Genomic DNA, 25,211 nt, shown 5'->3' with positions numbered 1-25,211 from the left:
CATCTCTATTAGCCATGACTAGTTAGTCATGACTAATAACTATTTAGTACTAGTTAGTGACTAGAGTCATTAGTTAGTACTGGTTAGTGACTAGTTGAGTCATTAGCCATAATTATTACTATTACTAGTTGAGGTATGAAATCATCGTGGCTGGATGGACAGAGTCATGGCTGCGAGTATGAGCCATTAAAGGCTTTTAACTTTTTCCTATAGACAAGCGTCAGCCCGTGACGTCAGTGGAGATGCGGAGGCGCTGGCGACAGCAGTGACTTTCGGGGTGTAAGAAAAAGCCCACACCATTTGCATTGGATGCGTGGCACTTACTGCGCTTTCGAGTATAATTCCTAATATTCCTGCAAGCTGTGGTGCAGCTGGTTGCACCACAAGGCACAAAAAAGAAAATAGCACCTGTTTTCAGATGTTTCTTGCAGTCAGATAAATATGAGAACGATGGGCAGCGGCTTTGAGCATGACAAGTAGACCGTTTGGCGACGGATTGCCTTCGAGGCTAACGTGCATTGCATTTCTGCACAGAAACTTGATCAGTTTGTTTGCAATTCTTAATTGTTGTGACTGCTTTTCGGCCGCATTAGGAATAGCGCAATAACGCCTGCAGCTCGTGCACGTTTTGTTGTGTATAATATATCAAGTCATACCTAATAAGAAGCCGTGCTGCGAGTTCCATTCACGCTGTGCCCATACTTATGTTGTACAGAAAAAGACACAAAAGCTGCTGTGAAGGTAACTGCTGTTACTTTGAGCAGCACTCCAGCACGATATTGCCGAAACAAACCTGAACGTGTGAAGCAGCTTTTCTCTGATATCACTTTCGCGACTTTCAACGAGTGACTCTTCATCACTAGCCCTGAAAGCATGTAAACATCATTAGGATCTGGGCGAAGTCACGCAGCGTTATTTCTCAAATTATTAAACTTTTTTTTTGAAGGTGAGTAAGATTTTGACGAACGAATTAAACATCCACATATGCTTAGCTCTGATATCAAGCAGGATATTTAAGTGTGATATACATGGTACATGGAGTTCAATGTCCCAAAGTGGAATCGGCATGAGATGTGCAAAATAAGCAGAATAAGATGCCGTGGTTTTGATTAAAATGTTTTCAAGTATATTAAAAAAGCTTAGCAAGTCGCACAAATTTCGCTGCAAGCGATCGTGGAGGCAGTTAAACTCATTCATATCTCCTAAAAAGCTAAAATCAAAATCAGGGCATTCTTACTGGCGTTGCTATATTATATGTATGTATGTATATATATATATATATATATATATTAACTTGTGAATGACCTTGGCTACGTCTGTACGATGAAACAGACTTCAAAGGTCTTTTGATCAAGCAGAATAAAACAAGTTCGCAGCGCGTGCACTAGGCGAATATGTTACAATGAACTAAAATATTGAGTTATTATTCAGTGAAATTCTGACTTAAGTTGCCGGTACACTGAGCTAGGAATATGATTTTTAATTCACTAAATTTATTGGTAATATTGACCTTTAGAATGAAAGTGTTTGGAGCAGCAAAAGAGTTGTCATATGAAAGACACACTTTCAGTCATTCATTCGTCGACCTCCTTGCATGCGCTATCAATTGTCCCATCCCGAAAGTTGAACAATGCTGGCTATTAGTTTTTCATATATATTGCAGTTTCTCATTTTCATTTAGCTTAATCAGTCACTATACAGCCACCCGCTGTAGCCGCGTGCTGTTGAGGTCACGACAAAGGAAGCCAATGCAGCTCTTCACCAGGAGATTCCAGCAGTAATCGGCTCCAAAAGTGCTGAACTACTCTCCAAGCATAAACCAAACCATTTCTACACACAAGCGAACCTTACGCTGCAGAATATTTGCACGCGCAAACTGGTTTCGAAGGCAGCATCACTTGGAGCTATGTAGGCACGCTGCGTTTCTGCCTACACCCCATGTCGCTGCCGATCGCAGCGCCACCTTTGTTTACAAACATGACGTTTGTCTATATAAAGCTATAATTGCACATATCAGAATATTTATTTCAGTACTTGATGGGCAAAGTAAACTGATCGTTAGCTGTTGCTCCCTTTAAATTAATATAGTTGAAACAATATTTCAGCACATTATTTGATTAAATGCACTGAACAACTAAAGATAATCCAGCAGAAGCAGGCAATCTGCTATGAGGAAGCCCAATAATAATGCAGATCAAAACTCAGCTTTCTTCCCAAAATATCTGCGTTGAAACTATGAGGGCTGTTTGGTCTCAACATGTGCCTAAATTCAACACTTCTGACTTTTCCTGGTAGACAGCTGTCAAAAGATAAACTTAGAATAGAGGCTTAAATCTGTGCATGGGCAAAATTGTAACATCAAGAAACAGTGATGCTTTTTTGCAGCCACACAAATGACAATAATGCGTACCAGGAATCAAACCAAACCCAGACAAAAATGTCTAATATTCTGATAGAGAGCTTGCTATGGTGAGGTGGACATCACAGCTTTGGTTGTTCTATTAGTATACGTCAGTTCTTACTGCGTTAAGAAAAACTTGATTTGAAGGATGCAGCCAGTGAATTTCGCTGTGTGTAGAAGGTTGTAGTAGCCCGACAAGGTCACCATATACAGTAAGTCAGCCATACTGGTCATTACAGACATACTACACATCAATTACATACACGCTCCACATGAGTTGCACAAAAACACAAGCAGAATCTTCCATGACAGTGGGCAGTTTGCATCACTTACCAGTCTGTATCATTCTGATTGACCAGTTCTTTGTTAACGAAATCGTGCCATCTGGAAGAATAAAGTACCAACAAATTAAAAAAAAGAATCTGTGGAACATTTTACACTGACAATCCACATAAACCACTGTACTTTGGTGATTAAATGAAAATAAACAGAGATGTCTTCCCAAAAGGTACAAGCTGTGTGCATACATTTGTCCTCCAAGTCTTGCTTACAGTGTAAAGAAACATGCATCGACCACAGCAACACACATATTACCCTTCTGTCATTAAGTTTTGAAAAAAGCATGCAGGTTCATAAAGCTCAGAACGTCCCCTTAACTGCACAGCGGTACTTGATGAGATCAAAATAAGCTGCGCTTACAGAAGCTGGTTACTAGAACCTCATGGATGGCTAAATGATGCACTATATCTGAATGGGTCAGCGCTCTAAAATAAATACTTGGCAGATTCAGCAAATCAGTGATTTTACGATGATAAGAGGTTAAAATCCACACTATCTCTTCCCACTTGCTGTGTCTCGTTGCACAAGATATGATGTGTGACCGAAAAGCGGAGGTATTTGAACTTCATCCAGGTGATCAATGAATGCTCAGGATGATCAGCACATGCTCACTGACCGACTCAGCATTGCTCCAGTGGCACTCTCCAGATCCTCCTCCACGGAACCCCACGGTTTGAGCTCTTCCAAAAGGCGCCCCAACTCCTGGCCCAGAGACTTGCACAGCCTGCAACAGATGACAAGCAGTACAGAGCAAGTTCACTTAGAAATCTGACAGTACTTCAGGCAGCTACTATAGGCTGACAAATAAGTTTTTGTAGTGAGAGCTACATTAGCCACAGTCTCGCCATTTCGTCGTGTGGCTATCCAAAGAGAGGAGGAGAAAGACAATGACAACGACGACAGATAACTCAGTAGTTGGTAGAGGCGAACGACAATAGCGAGTTGCTAGGACAGAAGGTTCGTTCGAATGTTGTGACGGCGGTGTGCACCTAGGAGTTCGACGTAGAGACGATGTCATACCACTAGAAGTCTTCTACACCCAAATGAGAATGGCCAACGATGAGAGCCAAGGGTTGCTCATACGTGAAGTGATTCCCCTTATGGCATAAATAAAGCTCAAACCATAGAGCAAACTACAATGTGCAAAAGCCATGTCTTTATTTTCAGGCCGAACATAAGCACAGCTATGCAGATTGCTCTCACGTAACTCCAAGTTTCACCACAAGCTAAACAACAGCTAATTTTCTTTTTTTTTCACTGTACACACAAAGCTAAAAGCAGAGTTATAAAAGTTATTACTGCAGCACAATGTCTCTAGCAGCATGCTTATAGCATGAAATATATTTCTTTAGGAGTGTGCAAATGCTGAATAATAAATTTCGAATCAAATATTAAATCAGATGAAGAAAAAACAAATACAAAATCAAAATATCAAATAGTATTGATTTATTCAAATATGTGCAAAGATAATTCCGCTGCACCTCAGCATTGCTACCATAAGTGTTCCAACGAAAATTTATTTGACCTACGAAGCGGCTGTACATACCCCAAAATATGTGTGGCATCATTGGAAAACTGACTATATGAAAATTGGGAGAAGGGGGAAGGAGGAGTGATCGTTCATCTACACTGCAACGGCAGTGAGCCAGCTGCAAAATACTCTATACAGAATATTTGCTCACCCCAATACTAGGCTTCCAAATTGCAAACCAAATATAATTCAACATGCCATTCAAATCATAATCAGGTATTCAAGAATTTGCACACCACTACAACTTTTTCGATATTAGCGTGCTTTGTACAAGAATAATGCTATTTTGCAGAATGTCCCTACATCATCTTAAGCCAACATGACAGAATGTTGCCACCCTCCAAATGCACACCTCCATGACCTAATTGAGGAGAGTCTTGCTGAAGAATGTCGCCCTTCAAACCTTGCAAGCAGGCCGTGCTTTGCCACAGAGTTTTTCCTTTCTGTGTATCCTCATTCCCATAGCCATTGACTTACTCGAAGAACAAGTGCATGCACACATTTCCTAGTGATTGCGATTAATGACAGCTGGTAAAACAGCTCTGGATGCTCACACTTGGACCTGAGGTGACAGGCCCCGAGTCTGCAAGGACAAGGTATCCTGGGAGGAACGCTGTGTGCTCAGAAGTTCCTGTGCTGGAGTCCTCCAGGTGAATTCTTCGCATGGCTGCTCAAGTACTGAGCCCCTGCATGAAAAAGAGAGAAATTAAAGTGATGCGAGAAATTACAGCAGGATATCGGTGATACGAATCTCACAAGGTTGTGAAAAAGTTCATATCATCTGAAAATTCGTAGTATACATAATCAAAAAGGAAAACTGGCTGTAGAAGTATGGAAAGGGTGGATTTGTTTACAGCTGAGGAGATTTATTTACGACCGCACTGCCACAGCTTGCCACAGCTCGTACAGTGCAACAGGAGACCATGACGTCGGCGATGTTCGGGCTATGCGCCACCGAGAACTGCTCCTTGCATGCACAGTGTGACTGGCAATTGCACAGTCAATGATGTGTGGGCAGTGTGTAGTGCTCAAGGCTGCGGCAGTGGTTTCTGCATTGAAATCATCCATAATGGCACAGGAGAGTTTTCGTAATGTCCAAAATCCTTAAAATCCGTAATGTACAAAAGCAGTTGTTGGGCGAGTTGGTGTGCGATGATCCATAACTACAGTGCAAAAGACAGGATAAAGTGTGGTTTCCCTCCTTCATCTTTGCCCTGTCTTTTGCGCTGTAATTATGGATCATTGGGTACACAGTGCACTCCAGCCAGGGAATTTTACGAATTGGTGTCGTCTTGAAATTCGTAGAAACTAGGTTTGTTATCACTGAGGTGTACCAGAACAAATGTTTAGCCACAAGCAACGCTGTAAAGTGAACATAAAAACTTTTTGACGTGAGAATGCTAAACCTTATGAATCAAGTTCACTGAGAAAAAAAAAAGAAAATCAGCCTCCCTCATGTGGTCTCATGTGGTAAAAGAGGCCAAACAGCAATCGATAATCGCTTGCAGAGCCAGCTGCCCAGCTGAGCAATGTATCGCTCAACGCTATCCAGAACTCAAGTTTGTACCCAAACCTCTGCCTAGCCAACCAGCAAGTTAACAGCATGTTTGGGGTGCAATAATGCAATAGTATAATCAGGATATATGTAACATATTACAAGTAACTGGTTGCTTGAAATAAATTGTTTTCTTAGAATATTGCAGTGCACTGATTACTTTTATATGAAGTTAACATTTTCGTCGATCCGATTCAGAAAACAAGTTGAAACTGCCAGTATAAAACTGTGACAACCTGAACTTGGTGCCAAGCACTAGTACTAGCTAAACATATCCCTTCGCGATAGAGTGACAATAGCTAGGCTGCAGAAAAGTCACGTACGCTAGGACATTCGGACATGCAAGTCCAAGTGGCCTGAATTTGCCTGACCCTGTGGTGTTCCACAATTCACATTTCTTCACGATAGCACAGCACAATATCATGTTTTAAGTTTAGTGAGCTCTGTCCCTTCAAAGCATGAACAACAATGAGGGGTGACATTCTGCTAAACTTTGAGGTTGTCTACAAGGTATTCGTACGAAACAATGGAAAAAATACCAGAAAAAAAACCCTAAAAAGCAACCCTGATGAAAATCAACACCATAAGAATGACAGCAGAGAACAGATCAAGGCAGTCCCACTGGCTAATTATAGACTGTGTATATATGTCACCATGCTATAACATTTAGGATGAAAAATAACATAACAGCAATCGGTCACTCTCTTATAATTGTTCAGTTGTTTTTTTGGTAGATTACCAATGAAGCGAGTTATGTTTGAGATGAAGTAATTGTCATTTAAATCAGTTAGTTTTTCTGTAACGTGTACAAAGCTGCATGTAATGCTTATTGCCAGAATTAGCAGATTTTCCATGCCACTGTCTGAAATCAAGACCTCCAAATGAAATCATAAAAAAGAGCTTCTGGTCTATGTTTGTGATTTCTTTACATATTAAACAAGCTGATACGTTTTGCCATAGAGAATGCCAGAAATATGTGCCAGCATTACAGTGCCCCTGCTGGAGAGCATACACTGCAGTGGGCATGACCATGTAACTCCCAGCGATTTGGTAATGCTGATAAGAGAAAGCTTTAAAGAAAAAGAAAATGAGAGATGTTTCAGGTAGTCCAGCGAAGACTCTGACCTATTGATATCCGCCAACCAAGCACCAGACGAAGTGAATTGCGCTGCTTATGCACTACCCTTCTGATCCGAGTCAAGTAGAAAGGCTTCTAGCCCCAATCAGCCTTTCCAAAGCAGCACTGCAGCCATTGCGCACCTCTGGCACAATCATAAATAGCGAAGGCAATAACACAATGGAGATAATATCTGAGCATTCAGCCTAGCTAGAACTCACTTGGAGGCATCCTTCATGAAACTCAGAGCACGTAGACAAGAGTCCATGGCAGCATTGAGTTGCAGGCTCACCAGCTCCTGTGAAGTATGCCCGGCATGTTTTAGCAGTTCCCTACTGTCCCACAAGAAAAGTTCCCACAGAGAAAGTGTCCCGCAAAGAAAGTTACTGGTAGCCAACGGTTGGCTCCCAAAATAAACAAGCAGTCAACTTAAAGCAGACAGAAGCTAAGTCAACAGATGGCCTTAATAATAAAACTTATTGCACTTCATTTTTAATGCATTCTCTGTGGTCACTTTATACAATATGTTTAAGGCATCTACTAAAATGCACAAGCCAGTTAAGAATATTTCAAAGATTTCAATGCTTTCAATGTAACTGGTAAACATTCCAAAGAATCTTAACGCTGTCATTGAGAGCCCACTATGAAATACCGGTTCCTATTTGTAATCTGCAGTTCCAGAAAAAAAAGAAAAAAGAATACAGACGTTCCTTCCACGCACTGCACTGCACTGCTACAAACAGCCATTACTCCTTCCTTTGAAACCGACTCCCTGCTAAACTGAGAGTACAATCTACAACCACATGAGACCTCACACAATATTTCAATATACACCAGACAACATATTAGCCAAGAAATGTAACGGGAATTGGGATGCCACACATGTGAAGAGAAATTTCAGGTAACTCTCTTCCCGGCCATCAAATATCTCTCTCTCACACACACACACATACACATGCGTGCACGCACACACAGAGGGAGAGAAATAGACAGAGAGAGAGAGAGAGACCAGTGCAGAAGTGTATAGAATGTACAAATATGATGAAGCGAAAGCATTCGCAAACACCTCTCATTAGATTTAAACATAAACTAGGCAGTGGCAATTTTTAATCAGAAACCACAAGAACACCACCAAAAAAACAAACCATGCACAAGTCAGTGCTTACTGAACAGTGACAATATTATGACCAAGCCTCAGACCAACTTAAGCTACATACAACCTGTGCCATGCCAAAGAGTTGCCATATGAAAACCAAATACACGCATACCATGGTGCTTTTAACTGTAGAAAGCAGCAGAGTGATTTCGCTGGGTAACTGTTATGTTTTGAAAGGCAGCATACAGCATGAATCAACATTTCCAGCACTGTGAGAGGCAGCAAGGGCTACAAGCCCCACCTACCAGTTTACATGCCACATCCCTTGCTCTGCACGGCAACCTTCCTTCAGGCATTCATAATTTCGCACGAGATTTTCACACTAGACTGCAGTATTACAGAAGACAACATGCATATTTGTGATTACTTAAAAGGTCGCTCAGGAATTGTGCTTAACAATGCTATTCGGAACACCTTAGACTGTTCATGTTGCTTATACTGACAGCCCTGCCCGATGACAAAACAAGCCCACTCACTTTACTAGCTGTAAGATGAAAGACGGAGACTAAAACAAGCTTCATTACACAACACCACCAGTGGTATGATGCATACATTCACATTAATAGACCAGAGAGGCAACTGATAAAAGGAAATGTATGTGGGTGTAAGCCTTAATTTATGAAATGAGAGGCAATCAATTTTTGACGGGTTGTAAAAACTGTGATACCTACTGTAATGCGATTACCCAAATGCACAGAGAAGAAGTGGTCCCACGATGAAAGCCGTTCTCCCAGAACTAATGTTCCCAGTTCTGTTTCCTCCTGGAAGAAGAATAACAGAAGCACTGTCAAATGCATTTCACAGATGCCCCTCAGATTAGTAGCAAAAGCCAAGTAAACCTTACTAATTGAACAAACAATGAATAGACCATTTAAAACACCATAATTATGATCAGAAGTCTCGTAATGGTTCGCAATACTGTATTTACTCACATAATAAACGCATTTTCTTTCCCCCGAAAAATCGAAGCAGATTTGAGGGGACCGTTTATTATGCGGGGTAGATTTTATGAAAACTTTTTTTTCAGGATGAGCAAAAATGCAGTAACGCAAAAATTTAAAAAAATGTGTTAGATAGCTTACTTTTCACAGTAAATTACACATATGCTATATGCAAACTGCGTTTTTATTTCACTTCACTCTTCGTCTGAATCGCTAGACCCATTGCCCATGTCGCTGGCCACTTTCATATCGTGCTCCCGCAACTGGTCATCCTCGTTGCCATCCAGCGCATCTGCGATTACAGTCTTAAAATTCTTTGCGATCCAGTCAGCTGGCAGCGAGCGCCATGCGTCCAAGATCCAGGAGCATACCAGCCTGACGGACAGCCTCTTAATTTTGCCAGTCCAGTTGGTGTAAGTGTGTGCCCTCCCTGGGCCATCCAGTCATTTTACAAATAGCACACACTGTCTTTTAATGGCTTATTCATACGAACACCAAGGGGCTTTAGCAACCAAATTAGTCCACCTGGAGTGATGACCGGAAAACTGTCGAGCACGAGGAGAAACGGGGGAAGTAAAGCGCCAGGTCATCATCCGCAAACAGTTCTCTGGGCCCAATCATCATTAGGTTGGCTGACATCCATCCCTTCTCATGAGCTCGTACATGTAACCAGCTGGGAAATTTATCTTTGGCACAGTTTTCCTTTTAAAGATGACATACGGTGGTAGCTTCCTACTGTCTGCCATAATAGCCAGTATTACTGTGAAATGCTGCTTCTAGGTACCTGCCGTTTTGACGAACACGCTGCATGCTCTTCTTTCACTGACAATCCTGCTCATCGGCATGTCGAAATGGATGGGTGTCTGGTCGGCATTCCTTATTTGAGAGAGGGTAAATCCTCTGTCTCACCGCAGACCTATCACAAACTTGTGGAAGTCCACTACCTTTTCTTCGTAGCAAGGGGACAGTTGCTGACAAAGTGATGTGCACATCCTCAAGCACAGTCCGTTGCACTACACGAAGCACGTCATCCACCCATTACTTGCTTTGAAACAATGGTCACGATGCCGTGCTTCCTAGCTGTGGCATGCGTCCCAATCACCTCGTGTGAAATGGCACAGCCTTCCTTTCGTAAATCCCGGACATATTCTAGGACCTCTTTTTCCACATCAGGAAACTTTCTGGTCTTTCCCTAAAGGCACGCTGCTCTCGATTCATAGCACGCAGCATGTCCTGTTGCTTCCGGCAATAATGCATGCAACTTTATCTGCATACTGCACAGCCTGCAACTTGAAACGGGCTGTGTAACCAACATTGAAGCTCATCACCCACGGTAAAACGCAATACGGGCAAAGAACAAAAGAGCCACCTGCAGTGCTGTCGCAGAGCGGTAATGTTTGCCACGAAAATGTAGGGATAGATATAATGCATGCAACTTTATCTGCATACTGCACAGCCTGCAACTTGAAACGGGCTGTGTAACCAACATTGAAGCTCATCACCCACGGTAAAACGCAATACGGGCAAAGAACAAAAGAGCCACCTGCAGTGCTGTCGCAGAGCGGTAATGTTTGCCACGAAAATGTAGGGATAGATCCCGGCCAATCTGGCCATCGTCTAACATCGTTTTGATTTGTTGTCTCCAAGCGCCTCCACCACCAGCTTATTGACCAGCTACTTTCGTATCAGCGGAAAGTGACTGCAGAAAAGCATGAGGAGGTGCCGTGCAGCTGCTGTTCGTTTTTTGATGACATCAGCCGAATCGATTGAAGTGGGTAAGCTAGACCGAGGCCGTTGTTGGAAAAAAAGAAATCAAGATTTTGACTGACAAATTTGGGGGTACGTTCATTATGTGAATGAATATGGTAGTATCGAAATTTCTTACGTTACATACTTATTCTTAAAAGAAACACTGACACGACGTATTGACATTAAAATTTAAAGTCAATCTGTAATACCTATACTGTCATTCTTCTCTACTAAAGTAGGACACTGAAGGCTTTCACCAGCGAGCACAGCTACGGAGACTCGCTTACTGTGCTCAAGCTCACAAGATATACAAAATTTCATAACAGGCATTGAAAAAAAAGAATATGCATAGTTGCTACTCAATGTGGCACTTCCAAGCTTTAACAACATTCAGCAGGAAGCAAACGGTGGCCCAACAATAGGCAGCTCGAGGCAGAGTCCTCGAGTCTGACCTCCAACCATAATGAAATTTTCCACTTGAAACTTTCTGTGAAAGGCATTTGGCATTTGTTTTGGTGACTGCTAACGAGCAATTACCCCCTCACTTCAGCGAAGAGTGCCTGATTGTTTTTCAATGCAGATAAAGAAAACTGGTTCTTAAGCATTAACCAGTGAAATTTTCTAGTAATGGCAAATGGTATTGTACCGAATTAGGTTGGTTGCCTGCACTCAGGTGCTCAGCCATGTCTACTGGTCTTTTTGAAACAAGAAATAAAGCTGTGCAGAGATAGTCTTGTTAATGTGGGCTTAAAATATTGGTGGTACTGTTACAAGTGCTTCCTCCGCATTTATCGGGTTTTAAAAGGAAAATGGCTTTTGTCTAGACTCAACATGCCCAGAAAGTGTAGCTGTTCAGTTTTAACCTATTCTGTAATCTTTTTACTGGCGGACGTTTACTAGCGTCTGTAAAATAAAAAGAATCCTGCCAATGCCCTTCAAATAATCGGCTCGCATGGCAAGTTGAAGCACCTTGGGTAGGCGTTCCCTGAGGTCGGCACCCAGTCGAGCCAGCGCATGCAGCGAGTGGAGCTCAGCCAGGCGAGACACAACCCTCCCCACACTCTTCTCCTGCACGCTGTAAAAGATAAAAAGTGTTTGCTTGCTCAAAAGAAAAAAAAGCAACACTAAGAGAAAGAACATGCAGAGCAAGAATATCAGTTTCCAGAATTGATTTTTGTGGGGATACATATAAATCTAATGTCCCATTGTAATAGCCGCACATAATTATCATGTGAGTTTACGCGCATGCTGTTGAGGAGGATGGTGAAAAGAAGGCGCATCGGCCGCCCCCCACTACCTCCCAGTCTTCTGAAGCAACGCTGCCTCGGCCTCCCCTCTTTCCTCCTGGCATAGCGGGGGACCTCCTCTCCACAGTCCGGAAAAGTGCGCCTCCACAATTTCCTCGTCTTTTGACGAATGAACGCGCATCCGCACATTTCAGGCTTTCTGCCGAGGAGACCGCCGCTGTCACCTGAATCGCCCGGTCATTACATGCAACCATTGCTGCGGGCCATGAGTGCGAAGCCATGTGATGTGAGCAGAATGTGCTTCTCCCTCTTTCACGTGCACTTTCCCCTTTAGGTAGTTTTATTTCACCCCCATACCTGAGCAGAACATTTTCTAGCTACGGCGGGTTGTTTCTTGAGTGCTGTGCTTTTCCATAATTACTCGGGCAAAATCAAGCCTGCTTTGAGCACGCAACTCATGTTTGTCCCCTTTGGCCCAAACCTGCCGTGGTGGCAACTTCTCGCACCGCAGGCTGGGGTCACAGCTCTGTCTGTTAGGGCTGGCACACTGGGGCTAGAAGGCGACTTCTGCGTCTAGCCCTTGAAGCGTTCTTACAAGAGTAACCGCCATAATTTTCAACTAAGGCTAATGAGGGCAACTGCCACCCTACCATAGGCAAAGGTTTTTCCACGTAAAAACCACAGAGCCGCTAGTGTTTTTCATAATATAACCTCCTCATTCATGCCCCAGGATAGTAATATTTATTAGAAGCCCTCCTGGCCACAAAGCTCATGGTACAAGTTTTGCATGTAAATAGTACCACTAATTTTGTTTTCCTTATTTTTTCTAACCAAGCTATCAAGAGAACACGTAATAATATTTGTATGGCCCACAAGATTTAAACAATCGGTACAGGTGCATCAACCAACTGTGTGCAATCTATGCAACTCTAAGGGTATGATGTGACAGCAGACCCCCATCTGCACCTCCCCTTGCACAGATTTTTGTGTGCGTACATGCATCTTGCTATCCACTTACCGTTAGTTCCTTAATTTGTGCCTCTATTATCTCACACATGCCCAAAATACACTCATAAGCTACCATATTATGTGCAAGATCACCTATCATAGATATACTTTAATCAATGTTTTAACCAAGCCTTAGTAATGTGCCTTTGTAGCTCCCCCCAGGAGCAACGTTTCCCCATCTCAAAAAAGCTGCTCAAATTGGCAGCTTCTGCCAACTCATCCTCGTCACATTGTCTCGTGACGTCACACGATGCATGACCAACCAGTGCCTAGCCATGTCACTTGCCAACTACCAGCTGTCAGGGGCACGCCACTGATCTTTTGCTCACAATGCCACCAACGGCAGATTTTCTGAAGAGTGGAGCCTCAAATGCAATTACACTAATAGAGCGATTTAGTACTGTGTAGCAGGAACTATGTAGGCACAGCCGAGATACTTCGTGGAACCTTATGGCATGGTCGCGTACATGCCGCAGAATGACTTTTAGTAAGGCTGAAGCCTACACGTATGCAGCAGTCCAGAAGGTAATGCGGCAAGTGCAGTGGCCTGTGCACCACCATCTCGCATCCATCCAAAAAAAGAAAGAAGTAATAAATTTTTCAATGCGGGAACACCTCCTCCTTCGAATTTTTTCAATGGGTGCGAGATGGCGCTTGTGCTGCAAAAGTGCTGCTTTGATTAGTGGTTGTAGCAGACGATGAGGATATAATGAACAACTAAGACCAAATCGAGCAACTAACCCCTCTAAACGTAGTAGAAAATGAAAATTAACAATTAATACAACCTCAGTGCAAAATCTGAATGTGAAGAAGCAAACCATTGGGCAGAGAGAAATTTTTTAATGTTCTGAGTGACGCATCAGACTGCATTAAACGAGGCAAATAGATCTTACATAAACCTAGTACGTAATTTAAATGCACAGCTTTAAGGCAAGCAAATGATGGTATGTTATAGAGGTAAGGCATAAGAGAAATTTGGTGTTTACTGCCTCACGTTTTAGCAATCTTGGTGACAAAGTATAGCAGCAAGAAGTTGCAGCGTTTGCACAGTGCCTTCAGAGAAAACGTGTGTGTCCCATAAGGTATATAATTTGCGATTTGCAGCCTCTACGGTAAAGTAACAAATGTATTGCTTGCAACTGTTTACTCCTCGCAAAATTCCAAAATGTCTGCAATAAAAAAAAAACAAAAAAAAAAACGAACATGCTGTGTGTTTGCTGCCTAGCATGTGGCCATAGCCAAACGTGTCTCCCACTTCCTCATTCCCAACAAGAGCAACACTTAATGAACGCAAGCAGAGGTCGGGATTTCTGTGTGCACACGCAATATATATAAAATATGCAAGGCTCGAGCTGCGTATGGTGCATGCGCAGTAAGCAGCATGCAGGCTGCCTACGTACGTAGTACTAAACCTCTTTAAATGTGATGTTACTATGCGTGGGTTTACCACAAAGCTATGTTCATAAATGGAAAGCGGTCTGGACTTAATCATTTCTAGCCATAACATTACACTGTCCTTGCAGCACCACTATTGCAGGCCTTATAAGCTGGATTAAAATGCAAGCACTCCCTATTCCCTAAGCGTGTGGAGTGACATGGACACAGCAAATTGGAATACATGCTTCACAGAACCCTTCACAACAAAGCATAATTAAAACTACTTGCTTACTATAGTTAGATATAAAATGGTGACACAGGCAGTGTTCTTGTCTATATTCTGGCTGAGAGGTACAGCTACTGCTTTAATCAACTGCACATCCTCCTTTCTTGGTACCGCCTTATGGAAAACAATAGCCTATACCTTTCGTGCATATCAGAAACACGGCACAACAGCGAAAGAAGGTCCTGGCACTGCTGCCCATCTGTAAAATGTCCTATCCTTACTTGTTTACAAACTGGCGACATCCTTGCTGAAGAATTTCCAGCTGTGGTGGGTCAAGGTTAACTTGCACTTGAAATTCTGCGCAGACAAACCACACAATTCATTAAAACTACAACATAAAAAAAAAGGCAGCTGTCTGCACGCCTAAGTAAAACCATTGGCATTTTCTTACTAGTTTGCTGCTGCAAATGCACTTTTTCTTTGAACTCAAAACAGTGGAAGTATTAAGGGGATGCTGAAATTAAAACTACTTTTGTTAATTATGCCTGAAATGTAACAAAATTCGGTATATATGCAACTTTTTATGCATGTTTCAGAAATGCATTATCTTTTGAGCTAGCTGCTATATCTCATAAGTAACTACAATTCACGCATAAAGTTATCCCAAGGACAGTAAATGATTAAGGAGAAAATATCCAGCTCTTCTTATGTCAGCATGTTCACAAAGTGCTGTTGTTTGCAATAAAGCAATGTATTAGCTCTTCTTTAGATGCCAGTAATCATGAAATAAAGTACAACGAAAGCATATATTTAGTTGAAAATGTTTCTTACAAAAAAGGTAACTTTCGAAAACCACTGCATGCATACTTAGGAAAATTACGAGCTTTATTGAACTTATGTCTCAGAATTCATGCACGAAAAGCAGAATCATTATAATCTCAATGCCTGCAAATGATGAAGAGACAAGTGAATGTAATTACAAATAAAAGTAAAAGGTGAGAAAACCAATTTTAAAGTTTATTCCTTCGTTCACGTCATTTGTTGCCTAATTTTATATTGCTGAGACAAATGAGGCATTATGACTAGCAGATGCTCTGATCACTCCTCCTCATGCTGATACACAGTGAAACTAAGTTGCCAACTTTCCACCACTGAAAAGCTACAAAATTCGCAATGCACTGAGACAATCAGAAGAACGATTCAATGAATTTTCGACCACCCCACATATATTTACACTGATATTTTGCTGCAACTTCTACCACAGTATGAGGAGAAAAAATTAATTAAATATTGAAAATTATGACCAAATTACAATTTTATTTGTCATATCCCCAGGAACAAAATACAATATAAAACATTCTCACCTCGTATGGGCGCAGGAGCATAGCGGAACGATGGACTCTCTGAGAAGCTCACCAGATCTGGTGGAAAGAAAATCCAGTAAAATCATCAGGTGCATGCACTAATTCATTTTCATCAGTTCCCGGCTACATCTATCTAATACCTGAAATGCTACACTAATTATGCCTTTTCCTTGTGACCGAAATAAAATCATAAGCCCAATGCTTCGATCAGGTACCGGAGATAGTCTGTGCAAAATGCTACAGCGATACGCACTGCAAAGCAGCAAAAATGCAAATCAAAGCTCTCTCATCCTCCCCTTCGGGAAACCAGCTTCCCCATTCTCTACGAGCCGCTAGGCTGACGGGGTAGCAAACGACATCCATTGGTCCGTCTCGCTCACTGAAGGGTGAAGGATGAGCGTACACCACTAAATGTGTCCACTGCTCGCTGCCGCTGCGCGCTTTTATCTCGCCACGGCTGGACTGAATGCAGCAGTGCGCGCTCCATCACCCGTTTTTTTTTTTTTTTTTTGCCCGCGCCAAGTGCGGTGGCTGTAACTGCATTATTAATTATTCTTTTCAAAAAACATTTTGCGGCCTTGCGTTCTCGAGGCGAAGTCTCGCAGTCACCAGGAAAGAAAATATTTTTGACCAAAGGGTGGACAGTGGCCCATTAAAGTGGACATGCTCGACTGTTTGATACTAAATGGACCTTAATTAAAAGAAAGGCTGAAAGGAAACCTGCATCAGAAAAAGGGAGATGTGAGCTGTAAGCCATGAACTTGATACATACACAAGAGCTAAACTTGAAATGCTATCATACATTAACACATGATAAAAGTATTCCTCCAGCTTCCTAAAGGCATAAGGTAAGAACACACAGCAGTACTAAATGTACCCTCAGTGTGATGTAGTAGAGTTCTAGATGGCAAACAGTATCTTTTACTATTAGACATTTAACTGATGCCTTTAAGCATTGCCATATGCTTTACAAGTGCATGTACATCTGCTTTGGTGTTCCACGTTTAAAAAAGTGGAGCGCAGAAAGCTTAGACTTTGTGCCACCATGAGTCACAAGTATAAAAATCTTTCACAGGTGTCATTTTCTGGACACCTCTTCTTACCTCCACCAATATGGAGTTAACCCTCCTGCATCGCATTTTCTGTTCTAAAGTGCAACATAGAGCCAGAAGAATAACCAGAGGTTCAGTATATCAGGCAACAGAAGATGAAAAGTTTTCACGAGGACCACTTATACAATGCTTTCAGGCAACACTGCATAGCAGTAAATGATTACAGTTTAACAAAAGATATGTGACTGGAGCCCAGACTCCTCATTTAAGCTACTGAAACACACACCTTTGCTTTTCAGCATAAATAGAATAGGCTGTCTTACTACAGGTGTTGTTTCTGGTGACCTCGGATATGCGTGACTCCAGTGCACTTGGCTGGGAAGTTAGGTAAGCAGCTTGCACAAGCTGAAGAGTGGACACCAGCAGGTTGGCGAGACCACACAGCTGCTCTCTGGTGGAAACACTGTCTGATCCCAGGAGTTGGTCCACCAGGCCCTGAGGTACATGCAAAGCCCTGGAGAGGCTTTCTTGCACAACACACACAGCAATAACATAGCAGCTTGTTCTTTTTGCATAAGAGAGGAAACATTTTGAAATCCTGGTAAACCAGCAGAACAAAATCGCAGGAAAAATGAATTGCTTGCTCCCCCAATTACATAGACACGTACCAGAGCAGTGTGCTTAGATGTCAGAGAGAGACAAGATTTTTGAGACTGCAAAATATTTCACAGGATTACTGCACTTATGATTTCACTTTCTGCGCATGTTATGGCGCTGAGATGTTTTTTAAGCAAAACCTGTGCAGGAAATGACACAATATGTACCAATTCACCTGCAGTACACATCCAACAGGAAAGAAAGAAAGAATGTATTATAATACCTGAATACATGAAAAATGATTTCAAAAATGGAGGGAAAATTTTTCATTTTTCCAATTATGTAAACCAACTAACACAAGTGACTAGAAAATCAAATAAATTACACATCCAAAGCTGCAATAGTTAAGTGTTAACTTTTAAAATGATAACTATGACAATGTACCAGCTGTTTCACACTTACGATTAAACTGGGAGTATGTGACCGCCGCACTGTGCCAATAACTACCACCGACAGCAAGAGATAATTGGTAGCTAATGCATGTGCGTAATGAGCATGGTCGGCGCTCTTTCTGTGCACGTGCCTGGTGCAACCCATTTTGGTCGGCTCTTGGTGGTAATACTTCACAAGGAGAAGCTTTCAAGTGCTCCCAGTTTCCCTCTAAGTGTTAAACAGCCTGTACGTCACAATAACAGCAAAACAAGATTGTCTAGTGGAAATAGCATTGATGCTTCAGCATGGAGATATTGCACTAAACTGAACAAAACATAGGACGTACAAGAAACAACTGGCAGTTACCTAACGAGCAGCTGTGTGACGCTATCAACTTCATACCAATTACATCCTGGGAAACCTTTAACTCATGAATACTATAGCTTTCACCTCAGGGCCGTTATAGAAGAGGAATTAAAAAATAAATAAATGCAGACATGAAGATACACTATCAGAAAGCATGGTCAACGCATGAACGGCAATGAATAACAAAAAAATAATAATAATAAATGTGTAAAACTATGAATAGAGAAGCAAGAAAAGCATGATCAATTCTTAATTCCCTCATTGTGTGTAGTGCAATTGCAAAAATGCTCAAACTCGTTTTGCACTGCAATAGTGCAGACCAGCTGAACTGCTATATTACTGTATTTGCAAATTAATTTAATTCACAAAACGCTACTGCAGAAGCACACAAGTGACAGAGTGACGCTGCCCGACAATAGGGTGCTACAGCGCCGTGTTTTCTCTATGCTTCGTCTCCAGCAGCCCTACCTCTCTGTAAACAATGAAGCAACAAGCCCAAGTCTTTCAGTTGTTGAATTATGCATATTTCCAGTTTCCTTCGCATTCCATTCTGGTGGCAGGGCCAGCCACCGAATGAACTCTCATGGCTTTCCAAGCCTCCTCACTTCTCACTGGAATGATTCCAGAGTGGTTATGACTCCCAAAGGGCTACTCTGCTGTCATGCTGCTCACCAAGCGGCGCTGCAGTAACTGGGTGAGCAATTCGGTGAGGGACAAGTTCTGGAGTAGTGCAAGCCCAGTGAGCGACTCCACTGAGTCCTCCCAGGATAGAGGCGGCTCCAAGGATAGCAACCTCCTCCAACAACCCTGAAAGCAAATAAAAAAGCAACTTGTATAAAATGTGCCTTCAGTGATCAGACTGCAGCTACTGCTAGACTATTCTCCTATAACAGTGCTGTCAGCCCGAAACAGGTTTCTTTTAGATGGTGTCTTAGCACAGGACAGTTGCAGTGGCATTACTATCTCAAACACAATCATGTTTTGTTTGAATTCAAGACACAAATTCTTGAAGTCCCAGCCCTTATGCATTACACATGTCCAATTATGCTTCAAAATAATATGAAATGTCTCGTAAAATTCACATAAAGGTTCTACTACAAAAAGCAATCACAAGCACGGAGCAAAATGTCACTACAGGTGTTAAAAGATGCTAGAGAATGAAAAGCATAACATAAGGGCTGGTTATCAGACAAGACATATGAAATGGCTGCATGAAAAGCTGGCAGGTACAACTGAAAATATTGCTAGACTCAATTACGGCATGCGGGCACCAGATAATTCCCAGCACACCTGGAGCAGACACTGTCCGAGGGAAGCGAGGGAGGTCCCTTGACGTGCAACCAGTGCCTTCCACGGCTCCAGGCCAGTGCCCAGCTGCAGATGCCAGAGCACGTGCTGTCCCAAGCGCTGGAGGCATGCCGCACGACCCCAGCACTCCCGCTCCGCTTCACTCCAAAGCTGCATGAGGGGGCAAAAAGGTGCCCTTTTGACAAATCATCTTGCCATAGGAGATTTCATAAATGTCTGAGCTTGTGTCATGATTCGTGAGAGTGCCTGATAGGGCAGTTGAGATACATTGATTTCAGGATTTCAGGCAAGGTTTAATTAAGGCATCAGAAACTTTCCCATACAGATGGCAGCAAGAGCATGCATTGAAAGACACCTTCCAGTACTACTTTCTGTGCCACATCTGTGGCACATATTTTGTAACTTTTATGAGTGGTTTAAGATGTTTCACTCAAGATAAATGAAGTGGTTAAACACAAATATTCTTTTTGTGACAACATTCATAATTTGTAAAGCCACTCTTCACATGTGCTACACATCACATTTCGCTTCATGATGTTGTTTTTGCTTTCATAAAACCTCTACCACAAGCAATACAGAAAAAGCTTTTTGTCTAACCATTTCCACATAATGGTCACGTAGAGAAATAATCATACTGGTTAGCCTCACTGCGCACTGACCGCATCGCAAAGCTTATTGCAACGAGTATGAAAACAATCTGTGCCTCTTACATGTTTTAAAATTCTAACCTGTTATGTTCTGCCTGTCTGCACTACCGTAAGTCTGGACATTTCTAGCCTGTTTTGCATAAAAATATAAAGAAACCACACGAAGCCTCATGGATAACATGGATAACATGGCTATGGCAAAAGTTTGGCACGCAAAATAACTTCAGCCCTCAAGGCACTGTTGCTTCAACTTGAGAAACAGATAAGAGCGAGTCACCCTAAGGTGACAAAATGAAAAAGGCCAGAAGAGAGCAGTGTCATCACCTTAGAGGGAAGGTCCACGAGAAGCTTCACCTGAGCAAGGACAGTGTAGTGATGGGAAAGTGCCCAGTGTCTGGAAGAAAATAACACGCGAGTTAAAGGGCCACTGTCCAGGGAAGGCTCTTTTAAGCAAAGGAGCCCAGTGTTTCGATCAGGTACCAGAGATAGTCTGTGCAAAATGCTACAGTGACACGCGCGCCGCAAAGCATCGAAAATACAATTCAAAGCTCTCTCATGCTCTCCTTTGGGAAGCCAGCTTCCCCGTTTCCTGCGCTGGCCCGACGGGCCACAGTAATGACGTACATACCGCGAACGACGTCCATTGGTCCGTCTCGCTGACTGACGGGAGAAGGATGGGTGTCTACCGCTCGCTGTGCGCTTTTCCCTCGCCACGGCCAGACTGAATCCAGCGGCGCGCGCTCCCTCGGCCGTTTTTTTTTTATTATCTTTTTTTTTTCGCGCTCGCGGAGTGCCACGCCCCACCTCCCACCAAACGCGGAGGAGGAAGGGGAATTTGTCTTGTGGAGGCTAGACGACCTCGGGCAGGAGAGTGAAAAACCTTTGCAAGGGAACGGAAGGAGAGAAGCATGACAGAATCGGGTGATTGCGGTGGCTGTAACTGCGTTATTAGTTAATCTTTTCAAAAACATTTTGCGGCCTTGCGTTCTAGGGGCGAAGTCTCACAGTCACCGGGGAAGAAAATATTTTCGACCGGAGGGTGGACAATGGGCCTTTAAGAATTATGGTTAGGAAATATGAAGCTACACCTGCTGACAACAAACCTGGAGAGGTGAGTTTGTTTGATGGCAGCACTAGAGTGTACAATCTTTGCTGACATACTGTGGGAAGTCATGCTACATTCAGAGGGCCATATTTTGACTGATATGTAATACAAAAATGTTCCTGGCTTATAGTCTGGAGCAATAAAAATTTTTCAGGTGTCAAAAACTAATCTAAGGTACCTACTGCATATCCCACATAACTCACTGTGTAGCATGGGGTATAAACATGTTAATAATCATAGCCGCACCCCTGCCATTTTCCCAATACCAGCAAAAAAAGAAAAAGGGCCTGGAATATTTGTGTGTCAGCTCACTCACCATGCAACCTGATACTTTCATTTAATTATTGTACTAAGAAGAGAAGTTTATGTCATATTGTCATATTGATGTACATAAAGTAACAGGGCTTCCAATATAAGTTGAAAGTCAGAAGACAGGTATCTTACTCAGAACGGGCAGCCACTGGTGCTGAAGGCTTGCCCTGCAAACTCTGGCATTGCTCCATCAGTTGTGCCACATACTGCTTCACCTGTAAGATGATCAAAGGTCATTTCAAGGGTGCAAAAAAATGCTACGCATGCTGCAGGTCAATAATACAACCTGGCACGTCAAAAGCTAATCCACGAAATAAGATCAAGTAACATGATCACTTACGTTGGCCGAAGTTTGCTGCATTTTCCCAATAGTATCAGCAGCCTCAATCAAATCTCTGTAGCGCTCCCTGAAAGTAAAAGAAAACAGCACCTTTGATGAGTTTTGGTTATAAATCTACACCTTGGGTTATGCTGCTGAAAAGATCTAGCAACTAGCATGTAACCACAAGGACTAAGGGAGTGATTACAGTGCTTGTCCTCTCCGTCAGTCGCTGTTTATTTTGTTTTATGGCACATAGGCTAATAAGGCCATCGTGCAGCAAATGCAATGTTTAATATGCCTGTTTGGTGAAAGGAAATTAGAAGCTTATTTCAATATACTGTAACTAGTTAAGAAAGTTCGCATGTTTCAAGATCAAAATACCACCAGAAATTTAATCAAGTGAATTTTGACTTAAGAGTAAGATAGGATTGATTGAGGTGCATTTATGATAAAGTTGTTTGAAGTGCTTTTCCCTTTATTTCTCAAACTTTTTTCATGAACATCAAATGCAGTTTACGGTGATCCCTTCTTTACATAGTTCTGCATGTTTGACTCTCTTGTTTGTAAGAAATAAAACTGTGAGTAAAGTGCGAAGGCAACATAAAATGATTTCGTGAAACATTTTTTGTGTGAGCATAATTCCATTCTCCTACAACAGGTTTGATCAGATGTAGCTTATTATTTACTTCACTACTCCATTTATTCTGTCATTTGTCTATCCCTTCATAGCATAATACTTTCATACAACCTTTGTAAGGAATGGTTACTTTCTTTTGTTTCCACATGCTGTGATTGCGAAACACGCACATCTCCTTTTTCAGTGCAACTGATTGCAATGTGGTTCAGAATCCAGCATAACCTTATGTTGTGTCCACCTTATGTCAATCCTGTGTTATACCACTTATTTGCGTATTATAATCATAACTAGAGGCCCAATATAATTTCTAAAGAAAGCCGTGAGTAGACGCCGTGAACCAGAAAAGATTATGTTTTCTTTATTATCATTTATTATTCTGCCTACAGCTATACATACGGCACACCATTAAGCAGTGAACATTGATGCACAGTTCAGCGCCATAGTATTTTTTCCCCATTTTTCGCATAATACTGCGCTGCTGATGTGTTGCTGTTTTTGAACCAACTGCGTAAAAGTCTGTGTAACCTGAATTTTTTTTTTCATGAGCCTGGTATTGTCGTACATGTGTTCATGTTGTTTTCTATGAAAGCGAGTTAATGTGAAGTGACATACAGTGGGAAGGACCATGGTAGCAGTAGATCGTGCCTTGAGTCAATATGGAGAAGGGCATTTTGTATTCCTAATTTTTGGTATTTTCTTTCAAAACAGAGTGGCAAAGGTTTGATCAATTGTAGTTTATTCTTGAACAGGCTTGGTTTATAAGATGCTTATAAGATGCAACGTCCGAAACCAACTCAAGCTATTAGGGATCCCATAGTCAAGAGCTCTAGAACTTTTCGACCACCTTGGGTTCTTTTAAGGTGCGCTGACTTCGCACAGTACACAGACAGCTTGCTTTCTGATGGAGGCACTTTAATGCAACAGCGTTTAGGGCCCTATTCTACGGAAAATCTGGCACTGGTGTCGTAGGCATCGTGATCAAAAAATCACAGGCATGGTTCTGGCCAGTGGTAGTTAATGGTTGGCATGGCCAGGCACTGATTGAGCGTAGGATTGCCTGGTGTCACTACGGCCGATTTGGCAAAAGCTGCCTACTCATGCCTTTGCCTTTAGGTGTAAGGGTGAGATCAGAATCAGCCTTCCAAGGCTTTGCAGATAAACCACCTCTAGGCAACACAGGCACGCTCATACTGCTTGGTTAATTGGGGCTTTATTTTTATGTCGGGTGGCTTTTACATATGACTGTAGACTGAAGAGTATGTGTGAGATATTAGGGGAACAATTTAAGAGATCAGTAATTATGCAAATAGCAAAGTGCATGTATGCGAGCAAAAATCCACAACAAGAGTTGGGTAAACTGGACTCATTAATGCAGTTGCTTTTGGAGACGCACTTTGTAACTATAGGATAATGCACATGATTCGGTACAGACCACATTATTTTTAACATATGAGCATGGATGCATGGTTGTCTTAGCCTCATGAGAGGGTGTATTTGTTTGTGCATAGACTATTTATGGGAGATCTTTATGCACTAGCTGAGAAACGCAAACTCACGTAATCCACTGGATCCAGTAATTTCAGATATGATGTATGGTCTTACAGACGCATACACTACGCACTCACAATCTAGGTATGAGCGCCCAATTCAGCACTAAATATGCACCTCAGTTTTTGTGTTTACGCGCTAACTTCTCAATCTAAACAACAACTACCCTAGCTTTTTATTGAAATTAATTGCTATGGCTGCAGTCTAGCGTGCCCGCACGATGCGACATGGCTATTTCGGGAGGAGACGGGCTCTGTTTTCGTTTAGTTGCGAATGTAATTCTAAATCACCTGTAATTGACATCGCTCTAGAAAGTTGTTTGCTACTTTCTTTTCTCTTTGATCGCAGACAGGTGATTTACTAAAATGCAGGGAAAAGTAACGGCCACAATAACAAATGTTAGTTACCCAACCATCAGCCGCAGATCTTCCTTTTTCTTCTCGATGTCAGCCCTGCGAGCAATACAGTTCGTTTGTGAGCAAACATCATGACAGCACAGCTTTAGGTTATACCACACAGTCTACTTGCCTAATACTTTGTTCGATTTCATGGATCTGCTTGATGCTGTACTGCTCAAAAAGCAGGTCGGTGCCACCAGAAACCAGCTTCATAGTGATGTCAAGTTGGCGTCACACGCCCAGCGCAAGCTCCACGAACTACTTATAACGTTGCTACTTACGGTTCTCCATTAAATGACGCTAACCTAGTTGATGAAAACCAAAAACAAATGAAGTCTAGATCAGCAGCACCACACTATAGCCATACATTCGTCAAACGATGGTCAAACTGTCGTACGAAGAGTTGCCGCCAATGACCGGAACTACAGTGTACCCAGAACCGGAACCAACGTTGACCAACAGACGGTGCCGGTGCA

At 42.3% G+C, this 25,211-nt stretch overlaps 1 protein-coding gene across 1 annotated transcript in view; it reads right to left on the bottom strand.

Moving 5' to 3' along the window:
* LOC146198127 (conserved oligomeric Golgi complex subunit 1-like) overlaps nucleotides 1-25,211 on the bottom strand; it is a 42,792-nt gene extending 17,581 nt beyond the window's left edge. Inside the window, exons 1-16 of the mRNA XM_084593453.1 lie at nucleotides 24,866-25,211; nucleotides 24,745-24,789; nucleotides 22,171-22,237; nucleotides 21,963-22,045; nucleotides 20,738-20,807; nucleotides 19,749-19,916; nucleotides 19,131-19,265; nucleotides 17,387-17,558; nucleotides 16,012-16,068; nucleotides 14,929-15,004; nucleotides 11,759-11,864; nucleotides 8,771-8,860; nucleotides 7,165-7,241; nucleotides 4,826-4,957; nucleotides 3,357-3,464; nucleotides 2,735-2,785 (exon numbers count right to left, since the gene is read on the bottom strand). Coding sequence (XP_084449579.1) covers nucleotides 2,735-2,785; nucleotides 3,357-3,464; nucleotides 4,826-4,957; nucleotides 7,165-7,241; nucleotides 8,771-8,860; nucleotides 11,759-11,864; nucleotides 14,929-15,004; nucleotides 16,012-16,068; nucleotides 17,387-17,558; nucleotides 19,131-19,265; nucleotides 19,749-19,916; nucleotides 20,738-20,807; nucleotides 21,963-22,045; nucleotides 22,171-22,237; nucleotides 24,745-24,789; nucleotides 24,866-24,948 — 1,520 coding nt within the window. The 5' untranslated portion in view covers nucleotides 24,949-25,211. The remainder of the gene's footprint in view (nucleotides 1-2,734; nucleotides 2,786-3,356; nucleotides 3,465-4,825; nucleotides 4,958-7,164; nucleotides 7,242-8,770; nucleotides 8,861-11,758; nucleotides 11,865-14,928; nucleotides 15,005-16,011; nucleotides 16,069-17,386; nucleotides 17,559-19,130; nucleotides 19,266-19,748; nucleotides 19,917-20,737; nucleotides 20,808-21,962; nucleotides 22,046-22,170; nucleotides 22,238-24,744; nucleotides 24,790-24,865) is intronic.

The sequence above is a fragment of the Amblyomma maculatum genome, chromosome 2 (assembly GCF_055883805.1).
Source record: "Amblyomma maculatum isolate TAMU_Amacu chromosome 2, ASM5588380v1, whole genome shotgun sequence".
NCBI lineage: Eukaryota > Metazoa > Arthropoda > Arachnida > Ixodida > Ixodidae > Amblyomma > Amblyomma maculatum.
Note: the sequence above shows the minus strand (reverse complement) of the source record. Positions and strands in the feature narration are given on the sequence as shown.